Consider the following 20,575-nt stretch of genomic DNA (forward strand, 5'->3'; position numbering starts at 1 on the left):
TCAGAGAATTACGAATTCGGCCATCGCCGATCTTCGACCTTGCACCTGTCCTACCGAGATCGGTAGGGAAATGACTCCGTCTGGTTTGATGAAGTGGTCGCCTAGCCCGATAACCCCGTGCTGGTGGGTCGTCAGGTCGGCATCCTTCAGCCCCAGTGCGTCGAACACGTTTCGGAACATGATGTTTGAATCGGCCCCAGTGTCGACAAGGATCCGTTTGACGAGTCCGGTTCCGACTCTGGCCGTTATGACCATGGGAGGGTTTTCCGGGGCGTCGCTGAACCATTGATCTTCTGGGCCGAAAGAAATGGACGGAGGTTTTTTGGTACTTTGCGTCGGTGAAGATGAGATCGCCAGAACCTTGGCGTCTTTCTTGTGTGCCGACCGGGATTTTGGTGCAGTATTTTTCGCCGTTACCACGTTTATCACCGTGTGGCCGTGGTCTCCGTCTTCGGGCTCTTGTCGCCGCTTGGTCGAGCGCGTCTTGCCTTCCTCATCCTGGTCGCGATAACGTCTTCTCGGCTCCCTGATGAGATGGGAGAACGCTGCCAGCTTTCCTTCCCTTATCGCCTGTTCTAATGCATCCTTCAGGTCGAAGCAGTCCTGTGTCTGATGGCCATATCCCTTGTGGTAGTCACAATAAAGGTTCTTGTTTCCACCCGTGCGGTCCTTGAGTGGTCGGGGCTTCGGAAGGATTCCCTTCTCAGCTATTTGTTGATAGACTTCCACAATGGGGAGGGTGAGGGGAGTGTAATTAGTGAACTTCCTGACTCGGGGGAACGGCCTAGGAACTTTGTTTGGCGCCTCCTCCCCGGCCTTTTCTTTCGCTCTCTCCCCGTTGCCACTGAACTGACGAGCCTGGCCGTAACCGGACTGCCGCTTATTGGCAGCCACGACTCGGCTGACTTCCTCATCGTTTATGTACTCTTTGGCCACCGTTTGGATTTCATGCATCGTCCAAACCGGCTTCGTGGTAAGGTGCTTTCGGAAGTTCTCGTTGAGGAGGCCGTTCGTCAGGCAGAGACTGGCCACCGAGTCGGTTAGGCCGTCGATTTCCAAGCATTCGTCGTTGAACCGATCTAAGTACCTCCTGGTCGGCTCTCCCTGTCTTTGGGTTACCCCGAGAAGGTTGATAGGATGCTTGGCCTTCGCTATTCGCGTCGTGAATTGAGCCAGGAATGCGCGGCTGATGTCTGAAAAATTGTAGATAGAACCTTGAGGGAGGCCGTTAAACCATTTGATCGCTGGTCCTGCTAGGGTCACCGGGAAGGCGCGGCATCTCACTTCGTCGCCTACTCCCTCTAGATTCATCCTGGCCTCGAAGGCCGTCAGGTGTTCTAGAGGGTCTTGAGTTCCGTCGTACCTCATGTCCGTTGGCTTGTCGAAGTGTTTCGGCAGCCGGACCTCGAGGATAGATCGGTGGAACGGGGTGGCGCCCATTATCACAGGTTGTCGTGTTCTTCCGTCTTCGCGACCTCTTGTCGCTCGATGGGTTGGTCTGCCGCGGGAGTAGATGATCGTGTCATTTCGCCTCCTCATTATGGGTGACTCCTCCCGCGAACTCTCCGCTTTCGTCCGCGGGCGGCTTCGGTAGGAGTCTTCCTCCTCGCTCCCGGGAGACGGGGTATAGCTCGGATCGGTAGAGCGTCCGTCCCGCTCCTGGTCGGCAAGCTGCCGCTCCAGGTTCTGGACTCTGTGGCGCAGCTCTTGCATTATTATGGCGCTATCGCCGCCCGTTCCTCCGAATGGTCGTGTCCCCGTGCGTCGATGGGGGGACCTTCGCCGCCCCCCTTGCGAGGCGACGGAGGCTGCCCCCTCCGCTCCGGCAGCCCGGCCTTGGTCGCCAGGACCCAGTGCAGCTTCCATTTAGACGCTTCCCCACAGACGGCGCCAATGTTCGGTAGTCGGCTTCCGGACAAGTCGGGTATACAAGTGAAAGGTTGGATAGGTGAAGACGCCTTAGCTTGGGTCGCACAGGTAGCGATCTAGTCGAGCTGACGAACACTTGAGCTGGTGAATGGACGAGGGGGGGTGCCACCTGCAAAGACACTCCGACGCCTAAGTCAGAAATCGTACAAGCAGGGGGAGTGATGTGGAAAGTGGCGTACCTCGGGGGAAGAGCCAATCTTCCCCTTATATACATGTCAGTAGTGGGCCCCAAGACGAGGACAGGCCCATATTTCCGAGGACGTTGTCCTGCAGCCGCGTGTGAGCCGTACAGGACGCGTGTCCGGGTCGGTTGGAGGGCACGTGACCGGGTCGGGCAGAGATCGGGTCGGACCGGCCCGTGCGGTTTTTGGGCCAGGCCGTAACAATAAGGATCAACAAAATAATTAAACTATTTTTATTAGTACATAGTGCGAAATCAAATAGAATTATTTATGTATTTTATGATAATAAAATAATTATTATCTTTTAAATTTTTATATAATTTTCATTAATTATTATCTATATATTATAAATACTATTAAAATAAATAAAATTTTATTAAAAAATAATTATTTTTTTATTATTTTTAATAAATAGTTCCATGACGTAATTATAAATAACAGTATATATAAATATTAATAAATTGATAAAAAAACATAATATATTTATTATCTATCGTCATAAAAAATGTAATTAATATTATTTTTTAAAATTAATTAATCGAAAGTTAAAACGAAAATAACAGTGAGTGAAAAGGGTGTATTTTTTTTCCTTGAAGCGGTGACAATCACACGTGGTTGGCTTTGGCATAATGGAGGCATGTGGATATAAGTCATCTGAAACTGAAATCTCAAATGTGAAGGAAGAACGGAGAAGGGAAGAGAGAGAGGGTGAAGAATGTGACATTTGCTTAACGAAACGTGGGGAGAACAAGAGGGGCTTATAACTGACCCACCTCACCCCGAACCGGACCCTGCCATTAGCCATCGCCAAACCAAACCAAACGCAAGACAAAAATCAGCATCATTCATTATTACTCTCTGGCATTGCATGCCATACTTAATTTTAGGAGCATTCATAATTTCATATATTTTATATTTTATATTTTTAATTTTGATGCATTACTTTCATGTTGTCATATTGATAAGAATATTTCTTCGTAACAAACCGGAATTCAAGCTGACTATAAAAATGAACATATATAGTAGTTTACACTGTGGATCAAAACAATGTTACATGATCAATAAATATTATTATTTTTAATTAATATTTAATTAATAATAATTTATATTTATATTTATAATATTTTATATATAAAAATATATAATTTTTATCTATATTTATAAAAATTTTTATATAGATGAATTAATATATATCTAATTTTTTTAAAGTTTATATACATAAATTAGTAAAATTAATTTCGTTAAATAAATAATAAAAATTGTGAATAATATAAATAATAGACAATATTCTAGATCCATTAAACATAAATAATTCTCATTAATTTAAAATTTAAATTTTAAAATTAAAATACTTTTTTAATTTATTATTTACATTGTTCAAAAAAATATTATTTTTATATTTTTTTAATAAAATTTATTTATTAAAAATAATTTAATATTTATATTGACTAAATAATAATAAAAAATATTAAAAATTACTAACTTCAAGAATTTTTCAATTATAATATAAATATACTATAACAATTATAATGATTATGATGTTTCAAAAAATATGATTAAAATTAAAATATAAAATATATAATTTTAATTTTAATTTTAATAATATTTATATAATTACCATGACCACTCTAACATTAAATCACTTTACAATACATATTAGATGGTCAATCATCCATGATTATTACTAACAAGTTACACATTTTCTACCAGACATAAATAAACACGAGCTTTTCAAAATAAGACATTAGTCAAATGACCAATCAAAGATGAAAGAGTGTTGTTTGCAAAAAATAATTTCAAATATATTATATTTAATCATTATTATCTCTAATTACACAAAACTATATTTTTCACACACTTTGGCCCCTTAAATTAATTGAGATGAATTCAATTTTATTGATTGGTTAATATTAAAATATTTAGTTATTACCATAGACACCAAAAAAATAGTTATTACCAAAACAATTAGATTATAATATTATGTAGTTATTCTACGTTTAAAATTGATACTAAATTACCAATAACATGTTAAAATTCTCAACAAAAAATTAGTCTCTGAAAAAGTTGTGCTATTTTGATCATCAAAACATTAAATTAATTTAAAATTAGTCCAAATTTGTTTTAAAAACTTGAAATGGATTTTAGCATCTTAAAACTATCTTCTATCTTAATGTCACAAAGTTTTACCGAACTAATGTCCTAACACGTCAAAAAGAAAAAATAACATGCAATAATTCTTATATATATTTATTGATACTAACAATCAACATATAATACCTTTTTAAATATAGAAAAAGGTGCATAGAGATTATATTAATTAATAAAAAATGAATTTATTAGTGATGAAAGGAAAAACCGAAAAAGCATCTTTTATTTAGGCTCCAATGGAAAGGAAGGAGAGAGAGACACGCAGTGTGTGTGGATTTGGCCCACCACTTTGAGGGTGGGCATACTGTTCCCAATCCCACCACCACCATCCTACTCTTCTTCTTTTACTCACAACTCACAACACATTATTTTCATTTTCTCATTTCTTTATTATTTTTGTTATTAATTATTAATTATTATCATTATTATTATTTTTTCCCTATATTTTCGGTTTCTATTATCATCATTTCATGTGTACCATACATTATTGTCATACAGCACCATACCATACCCATACCCATTAACATAATCATATAACCAAAGATTTCCTTGTCACACAAACCAAACCGCATTCACATTGGGTACCATCATACACCATCATCATCATCATCACATCATCATCAATATTCCTTCCCTCTTTCCGGCGTTCACCTGCCGTCGATCTGCTTCGCTCCTACCGCCAATTCTCAACTCTCTCTCTCACTCTCACTCTTGAGGTTCTTCTGTTGTTCATTTTTTTCACTGTTTACGTACATATATTTATTTATTTATTTCTAATCTTCCATTTCTATTAATGTGAAGAAGAAGAAGAAAGAGGTTATTTCTCATAGCTGAGATACTTAATCTTGCTCTTTGGTTTGCAGTTCAATTACTTTAATTTTACATGGGAAGACTCACTAATTGCGGCTACTTGAACTCATCAAATCAACTACCCTATTAGCTATGTGGATTTTGCTTAATTGCAACCATGTTTCTGTAGATGTACTCTTTTATGAGTTTTGGGGAAGATCTGAAGCTGATTAATTAGTCTTTTCCTGCTATTATAACTTAATTCAGAACTGGTGTTGCTGTTTTTGAGTTTATTTCTGTTTCTGGGGTTGAATTGGGGGTTCTGCGTTTTTTCGTAATTGTGACTCATGGAAGCTAGATTTGGTACTGAAGCTCTTCAATTCTATGCTATGGGTGGGTCCTCAGTGGGGAAGAGGTCCATGGAGTGGGATTTGAATGATTGGAAATGGGATGGTGATCTATTCATAGCTAGGCCTTTGAATCCTGGGCCTGAACACAGGCAATTCTTCCCTGCTGGTACCAGGATCCCTGTGGCCGGGGGTCCTTCCAACTCTAATAGCTCATCCTCGTGTTCTGATGAGGTAGATCTCGGGATTCGTGGAGGGAACAAGGAAGGGGATAAGAAGAGGAGGGTTGTTGTGCTGGAGGATGATGCTTTGAATGAGGAATCTGGTACTCTTAGCTTAAAGCTCGGTGGTGGTGTTGGCGGGCATGGTGGTGCCCAAATTGGTAGCTGGGAAGGAGTGAACGGGAAGAAGAGCAGAGTAGCTGGAGGCAATTCGAATCGGGCTGTTTGCCAAGTGGAGGATTGTGGTGCAGATCTCAGCAGTGCTAAAGATTATCACAGGCGCCATAAAGTTTGTGAGATGCACTCCAAGGCCACTAAGGCACTTGTGGGAAATGCAATGCAACGATTCTGCCAACAATGTAGTAGGCAAGTTCAATTCTATGTATAATCACGATAGTCTAACGAAATTCAGATGAATATTATTGATTCTTCACAGAAGCTCTTAAATTTTATAAATTTAAAGTATTCTTTCCTAAACGGTAATTCTATTTCATGACATTCTTTTGCTCCATCAAACAGGTTTCACATGCTCCAAGAGTTTGATGAAGGAAAGAGAAGCTGTCGAAGACGTTTGGCAGGCCACAATAAGCGGAGGAGGAAAACAAACAACGACGCTGTTCCTAATGCAACTTCACTAAATGATGATCAGACAATTAGTTACCTGCTGATAAGTTTATTGAAGATACTTTCAAACATGCATTGTAAGTAGTTCCTTCATTTCATCTCTGTCTAGAGCATCTAGTTTTTGTTGCTTGATTTTTTTATCCTGGCCACTCTCATGGCATGTGGACTGAATGTTGGGCTTCAAGGGCCAGAGTGGTTGAGATAAGGAGTATTCAGTTTTCAAGATAGAGGAATTAGACCTATCATGTTAGAATTTAGAATAGAGCAAGCAAAATAATTTAACCATGGATTTTGGTGTTAGTTGGCGATTATATACAATTAGTTTTCAGCTTTCCGTTGTTGAGTACCTGTAGGTACCTCAGGGACAGAAATGGAGTAAAATATTCTTCATTTTCATTACCTGGCTGACCAGTGTTTTTTGTGCACGTCTATTTGTAATTAATCCTATAGCTAAGAATCATGTCTAATTGGTATTCTGATGTGATGGCGGTATTTTAGAGGTGGATAATGACATTTTGTTTTCTGAAATAAAGCTGACAGGTCAGATCAGACCACCGATCAGGATCTGCTGACTCACTTGCTTAGGAGTCTTGCTAGTCAAAATGGTGATCAAGGGGGTAAGAACTTGTCAAACCTTTTGGCTCAACCAGAGAATTTGTTGAAAGAAGGGAGCTCATCTGGGAAGTCTGAGATGGTTTCCACTTTATTCTCAAATGGATCTCAAGGCTCTCCATCTGTAATACAACAGCATCAAGCAATTTCTGTAGCTGAGCTCCAACATCAGGTGATGCATGCACATGATATTATGCCTACTGATCAACAAATCATGTCTTCTACAAAGCCCAGCGCTTCAAATAGTCCTCCAACTTACTCAGAAGCCCGAGACAGTACTGCTGGACAGACAAAGATAAACAATTTTGATTTGAATGACATATATATCGACTCAGATGATGGCATAGAAGATATTGAAAAGTTGCCTGTCTCTGCAAATCTCGGTACTAGCTCTCTTGAATACCCATGGACACAACATGACTCTCATCAGTCAAGTCCACCTCAAACAAGTGGCAACTCTGATTCTGCATCTGCTCAGTCCCCTAGTAGTTCTAGTGGAGAAGCTCAGGTATACTGCATAAGTATTCTTGACTGGCTATTGTACTTGTGCGTATGTAAACAGTCATTACATTCACATGAAAGCACTATCGGCATGATTAGGCTCCTGAATTCTCTATAATTGAGATCATGTTTTGATCATCCTTATAGTTATGGCTTAAACATTTTGCTGGGAATTAGATATGTCTCTGTTTGATATGAAAGCTTTCATCTAACTGGACGGCGTCATATAATAATTTTAAGCTGCCAGTAGCAGGTTGAGAAAGTCCATGCTGGACATTTCTTAGGTGTCAGACATGATGCTGCATGGTTTAGCTTGCAGAAATTTGTATTGCAATTAGCTTCTTAGTGCTGTCTTTTCATGTATGAAGTTGCATTCTAGTTCTTAGTCTTTCCCGTATTTGATTCAACAATCTTATGCCTTTCTCTGAAGGGGAATTACTGGGGGAAAAATATTAACATTGTTTTCCTTTATTATCTGGGTTTGAATGATGCCTTTTTATGCTAAATTTAGAAGATTTGGAGATTGTCATTATTTAGCTGCTAATTTGTTTGTTTCCTCATTTCAGAGTCGCACAGATCGAATTGTTTTTAAACTCTTTGGCAAAGAACCAAATGATTTCCCTCTTGTACTTAGAGCACAGGTATTTTAAGCTCATTAACTCAGCTGAGAGCAATTGTGATTATTTCTTTCTTTTGAAATTTAATAATGCTAAGGGCTTCAATTTCAGATTCTTGACTGGTTATCCCACAGTCCAACTGACATGGAAAGCTATATCCGGCCTGGTTGTATTGTTCTGACCATTTATCTGCGCCAGTCTGAAGCTATGTGGGAGGAAGTAAGCTCTGTCCTTCTAAAACTAATAGCATGTGTATTTTGTTGCTTATGTCTTCTCTCTGGGGCCACTCTTGACCTGACAACACTTTGTTGTTGCTTTCAGCTTTGCTATGATTTGACTTCCAGCTTGAGTAGGCTTCTGGATGTCTCAGATGTTGATTTTTGGAGGACTGGATGGGTTCATATCCGGGTGCAGCATCAGCTAGCATTTGTTTTCAATGGTTTGTTGACGTATTTTTATTGTAAATTTTAACTGGGGTCAAGATAACAAGAGTTGAAATTTTATGTCAGTATTCAATTAAATCCATCAACTACTAATTTGCACACTGAAGTACAATAATTGCTTAAGAGTTTTTTTTTGATGTCCACATTGTTGTCATTATTATTATTATTATAATGATTATAATTATGTGTACATGGGCTAACTACATTGGAATTAATATTAGTTTACTGGGTATCCTGTTGCAGGTCAGGTTGTCATAGATACATCCTTACCTTTCAGAAGCAACAATTACGGCAAGATTCTTAGTGTTAGTCCAATTGCTGTACCAGCATCAAAAACAGCTCATTTTTCTGTCAAGGGCATCAACCTGAATCGCCCGGCCACAAGGTAATCTCTACCATGTGCTTTGTGAAATGCAAAAACTTTAGATGTTGACAATTAAATGCAATTCGAGAGATTCTTTAGGTTTGATTGAAATAAGAATACCTTTTATTGGTATGGCATATGACCCCTAAACCCATGCTTTCAGGTTATTGTGTGCTTTAGAAGGAAATTATCTATCTTGTGAAGATGCTCATGAGTCGATGGATCAAGGCTCCAAGGAGCTTGAAGAGCTTCAATGTATCCAATTTTCATGTTCTGTCCCCGTGATAAATGGAAGAGGATTTATTGAGGTGCTTTTTTCAATCGCACAAATTATTGAGCTCTGTATTTTAAGATAATAAGTGCTTTATTTACATTCTTATAAGACCAGTTAAAGAACAGAGCTTCTTTCATTCGGTTCTCAGATTTTGTGCATTATCCTGTCTTTTTGGGTGGTAAGAAGGGAAGTGCTATATATTATTGGTCATCTTAGTTGTAATCATAGTGGTACTGCTTCTATTAGTAAGTTGTCATAGCCTGTTTAGATTTCTTGGTAAGTAACATTGATAGTGGCAATGTGAGACTACAGTAAAGAGAATTAGTGAAGAATAAATTAAGAGGAAGTTGTTGCCTCGTGTTAGTTGCAGTTGAAGTAAAGTGATAAGGGCAGTATGTTGGTGGTTAAAATGGATTTTACTTTAATATGATTAGGGAAAGTGATATATGTTTTCTGATGCTGCATTCCATTCATATTTTACTCTTTTAAGCGCAGTGTGGAATGGCAATTTAGCTATAACTTATTTCCTTGTTAATATTTACTTCCAAAACAATTTCATGCATACTGATTTCTAATTTCTTAATTATTCCAGATTGAGGATCAGGGTCTAAGCAGCAGCTATTTTCCTTTCATTGTTGCTGAGGAGGACGTTTGCTCTGAAATCTGTGTGCTTGAGCCCTTAATAGAAGTAAGTGATATTGATCCCGATAATGAAGGGACTGGAAAAATTAAAGCCAAAAACCAAGCCATGGATTTCATTCATGAAATGGGTTGGCTTCTTCACAGAAGCCAATTGAGATCACGGATGGTTCACTTGAACTCTAGTGTAGAACTCTTTCCACTAAAACGATTCAAGTGGCTCATGGAGTTCTCTGTGGACCGTGATTGGTGTGCTGTAGTGAAAAAACTACTGAACCTACTGCTTAGTGGAACAGTGGGCACAGGAGATCACCAATCACTTCATCTTGCACTTTCAGAGATGGGTCTCCTTCATAAAGCTGTCAGGAGAAATAGCAGGCAATTGGTGGAGCTACTTTTGAGATATGTTCCCGAGAATATTTCTGACAAACTAGGACATGAAGACATGGCTCTGGTTGGCGGAGAGAATCAGAGTTTCTTGTTTAGACCCGATGCTGCTGGTCCTGCTGGTTTGACACCACTCCATATAGCAGCTGGGAAAGATGGTTCAGAGGAAGTACTGGATGCGTTAACCAACGATCCTTGCATGGTAAGGCTTCTGCTGTGTTAAATTGGAAATCATGTAACTTCATAGGTTCTATCATCACTCAATTTCACTTTTTGCATACATTTCATGGCCTGTCATATTCCAAATCCTGCATTTGTAACTAAAGTCAAATTATTTGCGATTTCGTGTAGTCTATCTGCATTACCAAAAGACAAACAACCCTGCATAGCTTCTATTGTTTGATCTACCAAAGTACCACAGATAATATCTTGTTCTTGCCAATCCCCGTGCTTTCCAGATTTATCAAGCTGTTAACTAGGGATAATGGAATAATATACTTATGTTGCTGCTGTTCAACTTGTGATGATAAATTGGAATTTTTTTCTATTTTTTTTTCAGGTGGGAATCGAAGCATGGAAGAGCGCTCGTGATAGCACAGGCTCGACCCCCGAGGATTATGCACGTTTACGAGGCCATTATGCTTACATTCACCTGGTGCAGAAGAAAATCAACAAGAGGCAAGGAGGGGCTCATGTTGTGGTTGACATTCCAAGCAATCTGACTGGGTTCAATACAAACCAGAAGCAAAATGAGACGACCAGCTTCGACATTGTTGGAAAGGCTGAAGGAAGAAGTGCCCAAAAGCAGTGCAAACTATGTGATAATAAGTTGTCTTGTAGAGCTGTAGTAGGCAAGTCTCTGGCATACAGACCTGCTATGCTGTCGATGGTGGCTATAGCAGCAGTCTGTGTCTGTGTCGCGCTTCTGTTTAAGAGCTCGCCGGAAGTTCTGTACGTGTTCCGCCCATTCAGGTGGGAATCGTTGGAGTACGGAACAAGCTGAGCTGAGAGGTTTCATTAACTTGAATAAAATTTGAATAGGTAATGTAATAGACTGTATGACTCAGATTTCCTGTAGGAATGGTTATTTGTATTGTCTAAAACAAATAATGCTATTTATATATTATTATTTATGTGCACTGCATCCTTGTACGATGTATGCGGATCTTCATTTATTCTTAAAACTGTATTTGGTCACAAGTCCCTTTTAAGGAGCCAATAATCGCTTTAGGTGACTAGTTCAACCTTCTCTTTATGGACGAGCTAAAACTTATGAGATCTGAGAACCATGTTAATTGGGTCTTAAAAATTTAAAGACAAACTCTATATTTAGGAGAAATTTTAAGTGGTGAACAATTTTTTAATCAATATCTAATTAATAATGCATGTATGATGATTGTATATTTTATTTTCTTTTATTTTATTTTATTTTAATATATTGATTACATATTAGTTACACAACATCAGAAGTCTTTTTTTGGATCTAAATTTATAACTAGTTTATATTAATATTAATTTATAACTAGTAATATTAACAACATAATATTAATTTTGAAGTCAGAAACAGCATAATATTAATGTTAAAGTCAGAAACTATGTAAATAATTATCCAGCCAGACATAATTAAATGTTACTGTAAATGATAAAAAAAAAGTTGTAAAATTTATGAAAGGTAATGATCCTGGAATAATACCTTCCATAAAATAAACAATTGTTATTAAAATTTAGCCAATTAGTTTTGAATCTCGTTGTATCTATTAAAAATTCCAATCCAAAATATTAATCTATCATATGAGAGTGTTTCACACTTTAAATACTCCTTTGAGTTATTTATTTACTCAATGTGTCACGTGTGACTCTTAATATTACTTCTCCCTCCTTTAAAGGTCGATTGTCTAAGGTGGTTTCTCTCTGTTTAGTTTGTTAGTTTAGGCATGCTAGCAATAATTTGTTAACATGAAAGAAAAAGAAAATTCTTCAGCTATTGTTTGATTGTACTTTTGCCGAGTGAAAAATATTCGACTTTTAAAAACTCGATTTATTTGAACATGTTACAAGAATGACAAGTTAAAAATGTACACTTGATCCAATGTGTTAGGTTAGTAGTACCTCCATGGTAGAGAGATATCCTCTAGATTAAAAGTGGTTTTAACGTGCGCTAAAATATTAGGATTATAAATTTATAATTATATCATAAGAGATATAAAATTATGAAAATATGGTCTAACTCCCATTAGTCTGCTTATTATCTGGAAAAGGTGCAAATTAAAGTAATGCAAAAACAACTGAAAATACAGTGTTTATTCATACAAATAATTAATACATAAAATTATTGGTGATATGCAGAGTAGTTTTCAGTGCCATGACTTTCTCTTAAGTTATTCTGATGAAGAACTGAGAAATCCTTTATATGATGCTGTAGTAGATACATGCTTGTAGCCTTTGGTCGTTTGTATATGGCAAATTTGGGATTTGGTACTATTTTAATGTTTAGATTTTAGCAAATATTCAAGATATTATGATTTTTATTTTTGAAATGCATATAGGTTTGTATGTTCTATTTTTTGACAGCTGAAAATTTTTTTTATATGAATGTCTAGTTTTTCTATAATCTAACAGAAATTGTTCATGTAAAACTACATTAAAATCAATATTATTGGATTATCTTGATGCGTAGCATTGTCCCATATAATATACGCATATCATTGGTGCAATTAGCAGTGTTCACTCAGTGCAAAAGAGATGAATCAGCTAGAAACTCTGCATTGGACGACGTGCTATGCAAAGCACGAACTCTCCAGGGAAGAATTGGTTGAAGAATATGTCTCCAAAGATAAATAGAAAAAGGATTTGGCTATTTTATATTCTAAAAATATATTTTAATAATTTAATAATATTTTTTGAAGTTCTTAATATATTTATGTTATTAAAAAAATATCTTTTCAATAATTTTTAACAAAATATTTTTTTATAGTAATCTTAAAATATACTTTTAGAGTATATGTTAAAGAAATTCATAAAAAACTTGAAAGACAGGGTAAAATATTATACCGATAAACAGAGACGGATCCAGAAATCTAAGAGTGCAGGGGTCGAAAATTAAAATATTATATAATTAAATATAATGCTATATATTTGATAATAGATATAACTATAATTAATTTTTTAATTTAAAAAATTAATAAATACTTGTCAAATAAAATAATTATCTCAGTTTTTATAATTTTTTTTATAATTATTTTATGGTTTTATATCTAATAAAATATAAAATTATATATTTTTAAATATTTTGTTAATTAATTTACTTTATTAAGTATTTATGTGACGGTAAGTTATATTTTTATGTTTTATATCATTAAGAAATATGATATAAAATAATATAAGTTAATTACACTAACAATTTGTTACGTGAATTTAAAATATATTAAAGTATTTTTTATATAATAATAGGATAAAAATTAATTAAAAAAATTAAAAAACAACTAAATAAAATTAGAAAAAAAATATTATTATAAATAATATTAAAGTATTTTTATATGATTATAAATGTTAAAATTAATCTTAAAAAAATATAAAAAATTTGAATTAAATAAAAAATACAAATAATATAAATATATATAGAAAAATTTAAACCCTATTACATAAAGAATAATAACTCTTTTTTTTACCAAAAATAGAGAGACTCGAATCCGCGACTTTTTAATTGAATATGAGGAGACTATGTCATTTAAATTATATCTCATTAACAAGAATAATAACTCTTTTTACTATCACTACATTATTAAATTTTATTCTATACAAGATATCTATTATAATAGTATATGAACTTTTAAAATTTGTTAGGAAGCCAAAACCACTACCTCCCTCCCACCCCCCCCCCCTAAATCCGTCCCTGCCGATAAAGATAATATAAGTATGTGTTTGAATGCTTTGTTTGAAAGTTTAGACTCTTAAATTTTGATAAATATGTACTAGTATTGAAAAGTATTTTTTTTAGTGTTTTAAAAGCACTCAATTTCTAAAAATTACAAATACAAACATATAATTTTTTTATTTATAAAACACAAAATAAGATAAATATACTTTTAAAAACCACAAACGTATCTGAAATTTTTTTATACCAAAATCAGACATTCCTTTTCTTTTACTTCATTCAATTATAATTTATAAATAATTGTGTGGATGTGCGATCAACCTTTTTTCGAAAGATCATTTGTCAGACATAATGTTACATATGGAATATGGATATACACCTTTGTTCTCATCTGTTTTGTACTTGTCCTTGAACATTGCCATGAAGGCAAATGCAACGTGTTGGAGCAACGAATTAGGAGGGGGTAAAATGAGAGAACATTTGATAGAGTCAGTAGTAACGACTGGCCCTGATTTGGAACCTTTTCCAGCTATGATAAGGCTTATTCTTCTCTTGTGAATTGTTGCAAGATTCACATGATGAGAACTCTGAATATAGATCAGGATACTGAAAAATAAAAACAAGAGAAAATAGGCCGAGAATTCTATTAACTAGTAAAGTGGTAAATTGATAGGGGGAAAAAAAATTCACACGCAGCTTTTACATCGTTTTACATTGAAACCAATTGGGGCAAAATTCTCATAAATGTTTCATTGCGTCAACACGGTAACATAATTGGATATAGAAGAATTAAATTGTGAGTTAAAAAAAAAAAGTAACAAACAATAAAATTGTTTAGGTATGATATAAGATGACATTATAGACCTAAAGATGGAGCAGCAGTAACTAAACAGGCGAATTATTCATTCCACACCTACTAAGATATAGCAGCCATTGAAGAAAGGAAGGTTTACACATTCATTCGAAACCCCTCATGCCTGAGGCTTGTCCCACTTGAGTGGCTTAACAATTTCCCAGGTGAAATCTGCGTCATCCCTTCCGAAGTGTCCATAAGCAGCTGTCTTCAAGAACCTGTTGCCACCCCTCTTGAGGTCCAAGTTAATGGTGATCATTCCGGGCCTGAAGTCGAAGTTCTCCTTCACAATTTGAAGGATCTCCTTGTCAGGGATCTTCCCAGTTCCATAAGATTCAACAAAGACTGACAAGGGCTCAGGGACACCAATGGCATAGGAAACCTGAACAAGACACCTGCGGGCAAGACCGCTAGCCACAATACTCTTTGCTGCCTGCCTTACGATATAGGCACCGCTTCTGTCGACCTTGGTAGGGTCCTTTCCAGAGAAAGCACCACCACCATGAGCACCCCAGCCACCATAAGTATCAATGATGATCTTTCTTCCAGTGAGACCGGCATCACCATGAGGGCCACCAATGACAAAGCGGCCAGAAGGGTTAAGGTGGAAGATGGTCCTGTCATCAAGGTACTTCTCAGGAATGACAGGCTTGATAACATGCTCCTTAAGATCAGCAGCAATTTGGTCATTGGTAACAGTCTCATCATGCTGGGTGGAAATAAGGACAGTGTGGACGCGAACTGGGACCATGGCACCATTGTCATTGTAGTACTCAACAGTTACTTGAGTCTTACCATCTGGTCTCAGCCAAGCACATGTACCATTCTTCCTAACCTCGGTGAGGCGGGCGCCAAGTTTTGTTGCAAGGACATGGCTGAGAGGCATGAGTTCCGGGGTTTCATCAGTAGCATAACCAAACATGTGACCCTGGTCACCAGCACCAACCTCCTCTGGGCGCTTGGTAAAGTGGCCATGGACACCCTGTGCAATATCGGGGCTCTGCTGCTCAATGTTGACCAAGACCTTGCATTTGTCAGCATCAAGACCGACATCATCAGAGACAAATCCAATGTTGCGGCAAGTGTCACGGACAATCTTCTCATAGTCTACATTGGCCTTGGTTGTTATTTCTCCAAACACCATGACCATGTTGGTCTTGGTGCAGGTCTCACAGGCAACCTTACTATCGGGATCCTGCTGGAGGCAGGCATCGAGAACTGCATCAGAGACCTGGTCGCAGAGCTTGTCAGGGTGACCCTCGTTGACAGATTCGGAAGTAAAAAGGAAGGTCTCGGTGGCCATTTGTCAAGCTGTACAAAACAGTAAACAGAAGGTTAGAACGAATGAGCACAAAAGCTTGAAAGCAAATGCATAAAAGAATATCGGGAAAATCAAGATCACTTAGTGCGAAACTGCTCATCCATGAAAGTTATTAAGATCTGATATTTAATATTAGAATTTAGAAATCAAAAGCACTGAAGTCACATACTCCTAAAATAAATTTAATAAGAACTGGAAGTTACGGCAAGATTGGTTAACATAATCAAATTATTCCCGCCTTTAAAAATTATATTAAAAAAAAAAACTAGTGCAGCCAAGACGATAACAAAGAATATCATATAAGATTCCCGTGAAACCAGTGACGAAAATTGGATAGAATCTTAGACTTCAAACAAACAAGTTCACAAAATATTCGTGGTAACAGCGCAAATTGAAATCACTAAGCAAGAAATGCAAATGAACTTCATCAGATCAGCAACCAGAGATGAACAATTAGAAGATTCAAGCAACAGATCTATTCATCTATCTCGACGGAAGATGAAGCTTCATCAAAAAGCAACACGAATTACGAGCACAAACCGAAATAAGTACGTGTAGTTCAACTTCCAAAACGACATCGCAGAGCCACAAAACGACAGCAGTCAAAAGCACAGAAAACAAAAAAGCATGGATAAAATTCAGATCTGTAACCGTCGCAGACCATTTAGTAAAACAGACAACAACCGTTTTGGCAGCTATAAAATGCTAAACAGAAAAGAAACCAAAGAGAAGAAAGGTGAAGGAGCTGAACCTGAAGATGCGAAGCGAGTGATGAAAATTGAATTCAGAAAGTTGAGAGAAGAACACTCGCTTGTAAGAGAATGGTGCTGGTTAAGGACAACGTTTTACTTCCCCTCATAACCTCCTATTTATACCCATCATTCACCAACGTGACTGGCCACCGGAACCCACGGTGCAGCCGTTAGATTTGACGGCAAAATCAAGGGATGGGATTTCTCTCGGTTGGTGAGATACGCGTGAAATTTCAAGGAATTGAAACTTACCGGATACTGCCGGTTACTCACCAACCCTAGGCGCGTCCTTACTCACTCTTTAGCTTCTCACCAGCTGTATGTTTGCCTTTATCTTCATTATTTATTATCCAAACAATTAAATTAAGGAATTAATCCCCCTTAGTTTGGTGATAATAATAATAAATTAATAATTAATAAGATCTGTTTTCCATTTCATAGTAGTATATTAATTTGTCAAGTATTTTTCTCTTAAGCCAACAGAAATAGAAGTGTCGGTGGTACAAAACGGTTAGATCGGATCCCAGGCTCCTTCATCTTTTGTCATATGTCCAGATTGATTGATTCTCTTTTCAACCTTTTTTTTTCCTCTTTCAATAATGCACTGATCTTATATTATACAACATATACCATTTTCGATTATTAATATTAATTTAAGCAAGGAAATATATTCGCGAGATAAAATAAGTAAAATATGTGTGCGAAAAGTAAACCAAAGTCCCTTTTGTGTATGTGTCAAAATGTAAAATTGTTGAATGAATTTTTTAGTGGTTTTAACGCAACGTGACATTGATATTGACTCTCAACCTAATTGAGTTTTTGTCTTGTGCTGAATATACAGGGTTTTTTTTTTCCCTTGCTTTGTCATGCATTTGGAAAATGGTGATTTGGAAAATAAAAGTCACAGCTTACAATAACATTCCAAACAACTAGGATAATTTCTTAGTAAGACTAAATTTAATAATAAAGTTTATGGTATACTTTTCCATATTCTTATAAGATGCGGGATATAGCATATCGAATATTATGATAAAATTTTAAATCCTTATGAAGCCACTAACATTATTATTTAGTCAACATTCAACAATTTGAGCATGGCTGATTTCATATACAGATTTTTTATATATAAAATAAAAGGAACGGGGAAGGGAGGGGATTAATGGCGTTGTTACTTGTTAGTTGAATCAAAAGACACGGTAATGCAATGTTAAATAGGTAATAATCTAAAATTATATTTTATTTAATTAATATTTAATTTTTTTTATATATAATATTTAGAATTATATATTATTTATATTTAAATTATTTATTTATTTTAATCATAATTAATAAATATAAAATAAAATAACTTTGAGCTGATTTAGATTAATATTATTGTTTCTCAAATATTTTAAAAAAAAATAAATATAATAATAAAAAGTAAATATACGGGGTTTTGTTGGAAAAAAAAAAGTAGCTGCCAATCTGACCAATTTATTGACTCATTATTGTAAAGCGTTGATTAATGAGGCTGTCTTAATTACATGGAGTTTTATTGACTAGCAACATAGTAATGAAGTGAATCATGCAGGGATATGTTGAGGAGATGTATATGCATAAAATTTTGTCAATATATAGAGTATAGACCTTATGCTATGAATTGTAAATAGGGTTTCTTATTAATAATTGATGATGGCCAAAAAACTGAATTTATTTTTTAAAAATATTATATGAACACTAAAAATCAGTTATAATATATTTATATATAAATAAGTATGTTATTTAATTTATTTTTAATTTATTTTTTATATTTTAATATATATTTTATATAAACATATGATTTTATAACTAATTTTTTGTATAAACATAATATAATTATTATTTGTTTTTTAATTTTTAGTACTAAAATCTTAATATTTTTATTAACTTGGGGGTAATTGAAAAAATATATATTTCGTTATTTCCTGCTATAGTGGAAACATGATTCTCCTTCGGGCATGATTGTATTTTGAAAGGTGGTAAGTGGAGGGTTGGTGACCAACCACAAATAGAGTAGTGTGATGATTGAAGAAGTAATTGCTTTTAATTTAGGCATATGAGAAACTCAACCAACCCATTACCCATGTATAAGGTCAAAATTCAAAACCAGTCAAGTGATAAGCTTCCTAATTCCCATTATTTGTTTTGATTATTCAAGTATAATTAAGAAATAACAAAGGAAAAAAAAAAGAGAGAGATTTTTGCTAAAAAATATTTTTATTTTTTAAATTATTTATATATAAATTTAATTTTGATATACTGATAATGTAAAAAATTTTACAGAATCGTCAAGTTATATCTAATTTTTTGAATCATCTACTTCGCTAATGTAAAAAAAAATTATTTTATTAACATGTCATTACAATTAGATGCGTGTAAATTTATTTACACTGTCAGTGCCTATAAAAAGTAAAGTCTTTATATATATATTACCTTTAATTTTTTAATACAAAATTTACATTAAAAAAATTATTAAGTGACGTTACTAAATCTTCGAAAAAGAAAAAGAAACAAAGAAATTGTTATAACTTATAAGTAATGAGTGTGGCATTGTTGTCAGCGAATGCCCCAAAAGGTTGCGCAGATTAGCACGTTGGATTTAGCTAATATTTAGATTAGTGATTAAAGGATTTTAAAATTTATATATTTTTAATTAATAATTTTAGCATCTACTATTAGGTAAACTTTTTTTTTTTTGGGAGGTTGGTGAATTTTTTTTGCCCTTTTGTTTTGTTTTGTCTAACGCGAGGTAGGTGATTGACAGTGATTTATGTATATTTGGGTTCTTCAATCAGGGTCACTATATATGCATGCCTGCATGATCATGAATTCATGATGTATGTCCAAAATGGTGAAGACTATTTTTATTTGAAGTTGTTAATTAAAAATGGTTGAATAATTTAACAGAATTAATTAAATTATAATTTAATGAATCAAATTATTAATTTTACATGAAAATATCTGAATGTAAATTTTTAACTTCCAAAATATATACATATATCATAATCTATTAGGACTTGATTGTTAGCCTTTTAGGTATGATCTTATTATTTTTCCATATAATTTCCAAATCACAATAATTTATTATCTGGTGAGTAGTTAACGATGCATTACAATAATAATGAAAATAGTGTACAAAAATGAACTTGGTAAACTAAAAAAGATAACGGTATGTTTAGTGTTAATAGAGTAAAAATGAAATAAAAAAATTGGTTAATTAAGTAATTAACAATAATATTTTGAAATTCAGTTTTCCTTTTCGCTTTGATCATACTATATTAATGTTTTGTTTTCGTCATTGATATTGCATCAATACTTATATTCTTTCCTAATCCATGTCCAAAGCTTATAAGTATATCCACATCAATATACAAGTTGGTTAATGTTAACTAATTAATATTTTACTTTTTTATATTTATTCAAATGTTTACTTTTAGAATTTTATATTTTGTGTGCTAAGGGAGAGAGATGCATGTTTGATATCAATAACAACATAGAATTATACTAGTAAACTGTTTGAAAAATCTGATCGAGTCCAGTGCTACTTTTTCTATATATATATATTCCTCTCTTTAAATTCAAGGGCAATGGCGACATGTGCGCCTCTCTTATCCAAAATTCTAAAAAAGAATAAAATAAAAGCGAATAGAACGAGAGTATATATTGTGTGCTTATGCCAA

The 20,575-nt window shown here is 35.0% G+C and overlaps 3 protein-coding genes across 3 annotated transcripts; 1 reads left to right on the top strand and 2 right to left on the bottom strand.

The window, feature by feature from the left end:
- On the bottom strand, positions 1-1,866 carry LOC112805224 (uncharacterized). Its single transcript, XM_025847625.1, has 2 exons — positions 1,088-1,866; positions 1-1,024 (listed from the first exon to the last, which is right to left on the bottom strand). Exons 1-2 carry the CDS (start codon positions 1,864-1,866, stop codon positions 1-3), a joined length of 1,803 nt encoding a protein of 600 aa, XP_025703410.1.
- Positions 1,867-4,452: 2,586 nt separating this feature from the next.
- LOC112695679 (squamosa promoter-binding-like protein 1) lies at positions 4,453-11,216 on the top strand. Its single transcript, XM_025748117.3, has 11 exons — positions 4,453-4,975; positions 5,123-5,982; positions 6,136-6,317; positions 6,774-7,360; positions 7,920-7,994; positions 8,082-8,189; positions 8,292-8,409; positions 8,657-8,798; positions 8,941-9,085; positions 9,644-10,279; positions 10,637-11,216. The coding sequence occupies exons 2-11, from the start codon at positions 5,396-5,398 to the stop codon at positions 11,078-11,080; spliced, it is 3,024 nt and encodes a 1,007-aa protein (XP_025603902.1). The 5' UTR covers positions 4,453-4,975; positions 5,123-5,395; the 3' UTR covers positions 11,081-11,216.
- Positions 11,217-14,658: 3,442 nt separating this feature from the next.
- On the bottom strand, positions 14,659-17,084 carry LOC112695681 (S-adenosylmethionine synthase 1). Its single transcript, XM_025748119.3, has 2 exons — positions 16,877-17,084; positions 14,659-16,115 (listed from the first exon to the last, which is right to left on the bottom strand). Exon 2 carries the CDS (start codon positions 16,105-16,107, stop codon positions 14,923-14,925), a length of 1,185 nt encoding a protein of 394 aa, XP_025603904.1. The 5' UTR covers positions 16,108-16,115; positions 16,877-17,084; the 3' UTR covers positions 14,659-14,922.
- Positions 17,085-20,575: the final 3,491 nt, after the last annotated feature.

This window comes from Arachis hypogaea, chromosome 6 (assembly GCF_003086295.3).
Source record: "Arachis hypogaea cultivar Tifrunner chromosome 6, arahy.Tifrunner.gnm2.J5K5, whole genome shotgun sequence".
In the NCBI taxonomy this organism is placed as follows: Eukaryota; Viridiplantae; Streptophyta; class Magnoliopsida; order Fabales; family Fabaceae; genus Arachis; species Arachis hypogaea.